At 37.7% G+C, this 9,151-nt stretch overlaps 1 protein-coding gene across 1 annotated transcript in view; it reads left to right on the top strand.

The window, feature by feature from the left end:
* Positions 1-7,420, top strand: part of NHLRC3 (NHL repeat containing 3) — an 8,983-nt gene extending 1,563 nt beyond the window's left edge. Inside the window, exons 3-7 of the mRNA XM_005420794.3 lie at positions 259-406; positions 895-1,095; positions 2,246-2,337; positions 4,173-4,285; positions 4,768-7,420. Coding sequence (XP_005420851.3) covers positions 259-406; positions 895-1,095; positions 2,246-2,337; positions 4,173-4,285; positions 4,768-4,996 — 783 coding nt within the window. The 3' untranslated portion in view covers positions 4,997-7,420. The remainder of the gene's footprint in view (positions 1-258; positions 407-894; positions 1,096-2,245; positions 2,338-4,172; positions 4,286-4,767) is intronic.
* Positions 7,421-9,151: the final 1,731 nt, after the last annotated feature.

The following is a 9,151-nucleotide window of genomic DNA, read 5'->3' as shown; positions in this document are numbered from 1 at the left end:
CTGAAGACCAGGATAGCTGCCGGCGCTTGGCTGCTCTATGTGATGTAAGGTGCCAGTCTAGACTGATTGGAAGATTTTTCATACTAAATTTGGACTCATATCTCTTTTTCCTTTTCTAGCTGGATAAAGAGTTCCAGCAGACAGTGATGTCAGGAGATTCTTTCAATTCATGAAACATTGCAAAAACTTAACAAAGAGGAATTTTAAACTATAAGATTACTTTATATGTTTTCTTTAGAACTTTTTTTACCTTTTCAGCGGGGAGACAATGTGCCAAAGGTACTTGTATTCTCAGAAGAAGGCTATTTTCTTCACTCCTGGAATGATACAGTTGAAATGCCTCATGGTATCTTTGTATGGAATACTGCAACGGGAAGTTCAGTATGGCTCACAGATGTTGGAACAGGTATGCATCGTGTTGATATGAGAAATATTCTGTGAGGAAGAAAATGTAATATTGTTTTAGAAAACTTACTTAAGTCTCTCAAGCAGTTCTGAGATAGAGATTTCTACTTTGCTTGCCATGAACAAACTTCTCATGCTCTGCACAAAATAGTCTGAAGTTTCATGAGTTGTGCTGTGTGTCTGCTTACAGCTGCTGAGCTTGGTCAGCACTCCTCCCTACCACCCAGAAGTATCAGGGAAAAAATCCTGATAGACATAAGTTTAGCCTGGCTAGACCTAGGTTTAGTGATCCTAATACAGTGGATGAATAGTGTCACAGCCTGTGGATTTACTAACCCACTCTCATAATATCATTATAGAATTTTGTCTGTTAGATGTATTAATATCACTTACTTTTGAGTTTCAGATTTTCAATCTTTGCAGTCAATTTTAATACTCACATTTTGTTTTGTTAAGATGTTTTTGCACTTTCTTTTTTCCTTGATTCAGGGAAATACGGACACACAGTGAAACAGTATAGCCCTTTGGGTAAACTTTTGCAGGTCTTGGGCACACCTGGTAATGCTGGTTCAAGTTTGATTCCCCTGCAGTTTGATCAACCAGCAGATATCTTTGTGGAGGAAACTGGAGAAATCTATGTTGTTGATGGAGACGGAGGAATGAACAACAGATTGCTCAAACTATCAGATGGTATGGAAAAAGGAACTCTTGCAATAGTTGACCACTGAAAACTGGATTTTAAATAACATGGCTTGGGAATGTTTTTAAGCGAGTACTAGGCAGAATTGTCATTTAACTCTAGCTTGAAGACCTTATTGAATCAGAATGCTTGCTACTTTGGGAGAAATCTCCTAGTCATTCATGAGAAGAGGCTGAGAGAGTGACTTTGTTCACCGTCCTGGTTACCCCAGAACATTCAGTCTCCAAGAAAGCAAGCTAAGGGGGATTCTTATTGCTGTCTTAAGTCAGTAAAAGGAGGCTATAGAGAAGACAGAGACACATATTTTTTTGATAAGTGAAGAATGTGGAACACAGAGCAAAATATTGAAGAGGGGTGAATTTCAGTTTGATTTTTGTTAGAAAACATTCAGAGGAAGGGTGGTCAGACAGTGAATGACAAGGTAGCCCAAAGATGGTTTGCGCTCTCCATTCCTGTAGATGCCCAAAAGCTGATAAGTTATGGGCAACTTGATCTAAATTAAGAGTTGGATTTTTTATCAAGGCTAGTCCTGCTTTGAGGAGCAGGTTGGACCAGGCAGTGTCTGGAGGACTTTTATACTTAAACTGTTCTGTGATTCAAATTAGCTCCCTCATACTCCTCAGTTAGGGCAGTGACTAAAGACTCTGCACATGTCCACAGGTGGAATAAGTGGAGGAGCTGCTGTTTCTCCATTTTCCTATCAAAAAGCAGATACTTTCCTATTAGTTTGCAAAATGGTAAATTGTTGAAAGGAAAAACTACCAGGTAACAAGTTTTAAAAATCAATTTAGGAAATAAATGAATAGCATAGTTGGCCAACTTCTTTTTTTACCTTTTTGTATTATTTTTTTTTTTTAATTCAGTGTTTAACAGAACCTTGGATTATGGTTCTCGTGTATTACTGGCTGCATTTTTGTAACCATAATCATGAAACCACTAATAACAATCCAGTCATCACTGTAGTAGTCGTTTTCTCTGAGATGTGTGTATTGGGAGTACTGTGTTTAAACAGTTTAGAAATCTTACTGTTTACAAACTACCCAAAGTAACTCTGCAAGAGATTGACTTAAAAACTTGTTTATTTGCTGTTTTCTCACTGTGATTTTTTTACTTTTATTTTTCACGGTGCTCACTGTTCAGACTACAAAGAGTTATGGCTGACTGGAACAAATGGGAGTGGCATTGGTCAGTTCAAGATTCCTCACAGTGTAACAGTGGATGCTTTTGGACGGGTAAAGAATTGAGGAAATTTTTTTATTTCATCTTCCAACAGACTTGTTTATATGTATTTGCACAAAACAAAACATATTTTTTTGTTTGAACTGTGTCACTTTATGGGGTTACAGTTTCCAAGCTGAAGTTTCATAGTGCAGGTTCTGTGGAAGCAGCTGACTCCAATCTTAACACCAGGATCCTGATCACTTATACTGTCAATGTCCATGCAACAACAGAGTGTTCCTCCTGCAGTTTATAACAGATTGCCATTGTGAGACTACAGGAGAAGTGTGTTCTGTAATAAATAAAAGCACTTTTTGTTTCTTCAAGTAGAAGCAGCAGCCTGCTTGGGCCATCCTGACCTTCTTTAACAGCTCTTCTCCCATGGGAAAGTGCATACCAAAGGATCGAGTCCAACCATAAATATCTGTCCTTTGATGTAAAACCCAGAAAACTGGGCTGTGAATGTGTGGGATGAATGATAAGAGCTAGAAACTTCAGCTCTGCTTCTTTTGGTTTTTTGTGGTTTCTTTCTCTCTCCTGCTGGCTGGCTGTGTAGTTGATCCTAAAACTTGTTCACACAAGAAACATAGAAATACTCAAGTGTGTTTGTTTATTGAAGACGATCCTGCTAGATGACAAAGTGGTGGTCCATTACCCTCAATTGCTACGCTTCAGGGGCCTTTAATTTAATATTTTGAAATTCCAAATGAGCTTTAGGTGATAGTGAGGCTCTAGTTAGGTTGTGGACATGACTGTCTTTTACATGCAGCTCAAGGCATTCCAAGAGTCTGCTTCTGCCAGGCGTTAATTGTAGTCTGGCTTTTGGTCTTCTGGTCCTTGAGAGGAGTTATGCAGTCACTTCCTAATCTGTTTCAGGGAAAATAAGATTGCTTCACTAAAACACCACTGGTTGAAGCTAATTCTGCTGATGCTATCTGAATCAGAATGAGAAGTATATATAATAATCAATTCTCTGCCAAAACTGGCAGAATGGGAGAAAAAACAGGAGGAGCATGGTCACTTTATGCTGCAGGATAACTGTGAGTTTATTCATTCAAAGACAGTGACTGGGATAAGCTATGATTTTACTGCCAAGGTAGTGTGGATCATCAGTTTAGGTTGAGAATTGTTAATTCATAAGAAATCTAAGAGAATGCTTTAATAGTGCTTCATTTAAAAACAGTGATGAAAGATCTAAGGTTATGATTATTGCTCCCTTTTTGGTGATACCCCAGAAAATTCATGAAGTTTACTTACTAGGCTGATGACTTGTCAACAGCTAAAACTTCAATGATTGTTGTACAAAAAATGCCTTCATTGGAACTGTCTAGTGGTATTGCTAGCTTGCAATGTTTGTGAACTCAGTTAACACAGGGTGGGACAGAGACAAAACCAGCTAAACATGCTTTAAGTGTTTAAATGGCTAAATATTTGTAGTAACATTAGGCACGTCAGAAGTGTTTGCAGATCATGATCATGAAATGCGACTACCATTGGAAAAAATGCAGGTGACAGACCCTTAGACAGATCTTCTGAATTTAATAGGTGGAAATATGTCCTCATTGTGCTGATAAAAATCCTACCAAATATATCATATAGTCACAAAAATAGAAGAGAAGGTACTGATTTCTCTGTTAAAGTAGTATAAAATAATTTCTGTATGTTAACTGTAGGTCAGTTTTGGTTTATATCTGGCAGTCTGATCTATTGATTTAGTTTTGAATGGGAAGGTATACATTCTTCCAGGGTACAGTCTTCCATTTTTACTACAGGGAACTTTGCTCTCGTAAGAAACAAATGCATTTAATTTGTTCTCCTTGTTGACAGCCATGATTTTTCTTTTTGATAGGTATGGGTTGCAGACAGGGGCAACAAGAGAATCCAAGTTTTTGATAAAGTCACAGGAGAATGGCTTGGATCTTGGAACGGCTGTTTTTCAGAAGATGGACCCTATTCTGTCAGGTATTGTTGAACAGTTCTAGAAGTACACAATTACGTAAATAGGGTGTACTCTTACTGGTGAATGAAAATGTTGATATTTAATGCCTGCTGACAAGGAGTTAACCAGTGAAATAAGGTGCTGGGTGTCCTAATATATGCAAAGATCTGCATAGTTGCATCTTGACAGGGAAATTCTGGCTTTATAGCAAGCCCTGTAGATTTGAGTGCTGGACTGGGAGCTTCACTTTAAAGTCATTTTATTAATCTTACTCTGTTACAGCTTTTACAGGAAGAAAGATTTTCTTGAACAAGTTTTCTGCAGCATAATATGTCTCAGTAAGCAGCCATATGAAGAGCAAGGCTTTCAACTTAATTCCCAATGTTACATTGCATTTTGTTTTGATCATAGCCTTCAAAACTGTGATTGTTAAAGAGGTTTTGTTTGTGTTAAAATGAGATGCCATATGGAGTTCATAGTTCAAAAATACGTTTATCTTTCACAGGTTTACTGCCGATTACAAATACCTGATTGTAGCTCAGCTGAATATCAACCGGTTGGCAATCTTGGCAGCACCTCCAGTTGGCTCCATTGGGGACTGTGCCATAGTCCACAGTGTCCAGCTGGCTGATGAAACCAAACCACACCTGGTGGATGTAGACATGAGGAGTGGAGCAGTCTATGTTGCAGAGATTGGAGCCCAGCAAGTACAAAAATATGTACCCTTAAGCTGATGGTTTCCCACAACTGCTGTGGCATTAGCTGTGTGACATTTAAGACCTATGACCACATTTCCTTGAGTTTCTTTATGGATTGTGTTTCCTTAGACAAGCACAGAACTGCACAAGTACTCCCAGAACTGTAGAACTAAGACAGTCTTAGCTGTTCTGGAGTTCTGGAGAAATACTTGGTGTTGAGCTGTTACTTGTTTAAGTAATGATATGATGGCTTTTACTTTTGTTCCAATTATAAAATGATAAGCATTTTAATTTTATTATATAAAATTTTACAAACACAACTGTTCATCTTAAATGTATGGAGTCAACTTGAGGCTCTCCTTAGCCTGTGTATGTTATTAAATGGTCAGAAATGTCTGAAGGAAGTTCTATAAATTATTTCCTGAGAGAAGAGCACTTCATTTCAATGTTTCTTCACTTTGCTTTCTGAATGGTTGTGCTGATGCTGTCCAACAGAGAATATAAGGATGTGTCACAATGTTAAATTAGATGCTGCTGGATATTGGTGTCAGTACTGGCATCTGCCTTAGGTGGTTAATGACATAAGTATTGAAATCTGTTTTCAGCTCTAGCTAAAGCCATAAAGTCTGTAATAAGCTTGAGCTAAATTGCTATTAGACACTTCAAACTAAATTAAAAGTATCTGCACAGCAGCCAAGTACTGATTCTTAACTAAATTAGTTCTTAACCTTATTTGATTTATATCAGCATGAGTTTTCAGTTCCTTAAGATTTCATAGTAGAACATATTGAGGTTCAAGTCGTGTAAGTTCCTCAAGAAAAACAAATTGCAATTTGCTATGAAAGTCTTAATCAGCAGTAGGGACATATGATTTTCTTCTGATTTAATTGAAGCTCTGTCAGTTAACAGCAAAGCATCTGTTTTAATTTATTTCCAGAACTCAGACTTCATCAGCTTCATTAATGTGTAGAGTTAAGTTTCTTACACTATATTATAGCAGATGTCTCTAAGCTCTGTCCTAAAAAATCCTGCCTCTCCATTCCCAGAACAAAGTGGTTCTCCTTTCTTTGCATGTTGCTACAAGATTTTAAGTTCACTTTATATCATAGAGGGAACCAGGTATGGGAAAAATGGGATGGAGAAGATGACATGGCAGAAATGAGACTGTGTATAACTGATTACCATGGTAAAACTGTGGATCCACATTCTGTATTTTCTAGCTCTTGGAAAAATATTGAGAGGATTTTTGCTGTTTCCACACACTTATTCTACTGTGTGGATTATTTTAATGCTAATTACCAGCTAAGAGAGGTCATTTTTTTCTACTTTCTTAGAAAGGGAATATGAGAAACAGAATTGTACTGATGGGAAATACCTACTTCAGTGAATATTGTCAAAAGCAAATGCTACTTGATTTGGTAGGTTTCAACCTATGATCGCAAACATGTGAGTCAGCAGATAGAAAAGCTGTTCAGAAAGTCAGATTCATATTTTCTCAGAAAAGTAACTCAGCTATGGAGCCTGACTGCCTGATTTCAGCACTATTTGAGATTAATGCACTAAATGTGAAAGCTTTGTTGTTGGCTACATCCATAACAATAAGACCAGATCCTACCTGGGGCTGCCCTCACTCAAGCCTTAGCAGCAGAACTGCAAGGTTATACACTAGGAAATATGGTCCATCACTCACGTGGTCTTGAATGGGAGCTAGTAAGCAATGTTTATTTGCTGAAAAAGTAGCAGTACTTCCTCTAGACCAATGTGAATATGTCCACACAGTGTGTTGTGTGGCTTTTCTAACTAGTTTTTGACTAGCTCAGGGATCTCTGCTCTGTGTGCAATTTAGCTATTTCTTGTCTACACACAAGGTGGGTTAATTTTATAAAATTTTACTATAAAATCATGTTTTGAGCATATCTTGGTGTGTAGGAGGTCCAGGCATACCCATATTTCTTCACTACATCCTCTCCTTATTTATTTTTCCTTTGTCACATCCATTTGAAAATAGAACTCCAAGCTCTCTGGGAACATGTTTTTGTGTTCAGCAAAGCAAAGAAGTGCACTTTTGGATGTTGACAAATAACTTATTTGTGCAAGTTTCGGCTTGCTGCATGGATCTGCTCTCAGCTCTTTTTCATGAGCTTTTGACTCCGAGAAATGGGGAGCACTCATCCACTTTTGTGTGGCTTTACTGAAGTAGGCCAAGGTGCCAAAATGTGCCTTGCCACTAGGCATTTGGGAATCTGTGATAACAAGGGTCAAGGGATGCTTATTATTAATAATTATGAGATGCTTAGACTCTGTTTTATCTCTGTGTTTATGACTAGACTGAGAAAATGATTTTGTGCACTAACTTGCTAATTCTCTGATTGTTTTCTTATGTATCGCCTTGAAACCAATTTCTGAAGAAATGCATAGCAGGAGAAATTGATAAAATAAATTGAGATTCTCATTATTAAACTCTTGGGTGTTTTATTTTGGTACTAATATAAATACATTGCATTGTAATGGATTACTCCTCTAAATACAGGGCACTCAGCACTTAAATAAGGTATTTAATAATTTCTGATAGCAACATTTAAATGTAATCTAAAATTCTATGTTATCTTTATACATCACTATTTCTGTGGCCAATCCCTTTTGCATTCTAATTTGTGTATCAACACAGAGGCATAAATATCTCTCATATGTTTCCCTCTGAGTAATTAGTAAAATGGATTGATGAGTTACATAAGTGCCAAGTTTTAAAAAAAAGCATTTAAACTGTATACCCTTATGATGCTAATTGGGAAATTAAAAAGAAATGAACAAAACACTTCTTATACCAAATCAGGTTTTATTTTCAGAAAAGATTTACTTAGCAGTCTGTCTTGTTTTTAGAAGACCTAGAAGGACTTTCTATGGATTATAAATACTTGGACAAGAAAAAAAGTAACATACTGCAGTGTTAACTAGATCAGAGAGGAACCTAAGGTGATTGCTAAAACTGTCCAGAAATCTAATTTCAGATAATCAGTACCAGCTTTTAGATGTGAACAGTAATCACTGGAGTATTCAGGAGTATTCAACTAATGGAAATAAAAATATCCTCTATTTTAATGTCTCAAATTTTGCAGGCTTTTTTATTTTTTTGAGTAACTACCCAGGTTGTTAACTGGATGTGTTTCCAGGAGGTAAAGACCAGATCACATAGTCCTCTCTCTGCACAGAATCATAGAATGGTTTGGGCTGGAAAAGACCTTCAAGGTCGTCTGGTTCCAACCCCTCTGCCATGGGCAGGGAACTTTGCACTAGATCAGGTGGCTCAGATATCCAGCCACACCTTGAGCACTTCCAGAGATGGAGCATCCACAACTTGGTTGGGGAACCTGTGACAGTGCCCCATTATTCATGATTGGTTTGTGATGCTCAACAGCCTTTTTTTGTGTGTGTGTTCTCACAGTCAGAAATTTATTTACATTATTTGGCCAAAACAGAAAAAGCCTGAGTCAGGTTTGTGCTGTGCAAGACCAGTTGAGTGAGACTGAGCACCTCAATAAAAGCTGAATGGGAGGGTACAAATGTATGTTCGTGGGTCTGTTCGTTGCTGGGAGTTCATTGCCTCTGTGGGTAAGTTCTCTGCCTTACAGAGGTTATTAACCTTTCAGAAGCATTCAGTAGTCACTTATCTCAGTTAGCACTTACTTTCCTAACAATTTGTATCCCGAGAAGCCTTCTCAAGCTATCCATCAGCCAGAAGTGTGTTTGCAGTCACTCAGATTGCCTGCACCCAACGTAAGAGGGCACCAAACCCCCGCTGATGCTTGGGGCACTCCGTGTGAGAACAGACTAACAGCTGGTGCCTCCTGAACGTTTTCAGCAAGTCAACAAAGATAATGAATTGCTCCAGACTTCCTTTCTCTTTTCAAAATAGACTGCTTTAAGCATAAGCTGATCATAGAATCAGTAATTTTGCCCTATTATTACTGAATTTATGTACATCTTTTATTTCCATGGTTTTCCTAGGGAAAAAAAATCAGTAATTCAGTGTCCAGAGACAACTGGATATTGTGAATTGATTCTTGTAGTCCTTCCATCCTTGGTTTCAATTGAATTAATAGTGATAGGTTGCATTGGAAACATAGTTATTTATAACAGAATAACTGTAGCAGAATAATTATACCAAGAGAGCGATGCCAGTATGTTTCCCTA

Source organism: Geospiza fortis, unplaced genomic scaffold (genome assembly GCF_000277835.1).
Source record: "Geospiza fortis unplaced genomic scaffold, GeoFor_1.0 scaffold194, whole genome shotgun sequence".
Classification (NCBI taxonomy): domain Eukaryota; kingdom Metazoa; phylum Chordata; class Aves; order Passeriformes; family Thraupidae; genus Geospiza; species Geospiza fortis.
This window is presented reverse-complemented; position numbering and strand designations above follow the sequence as displayed.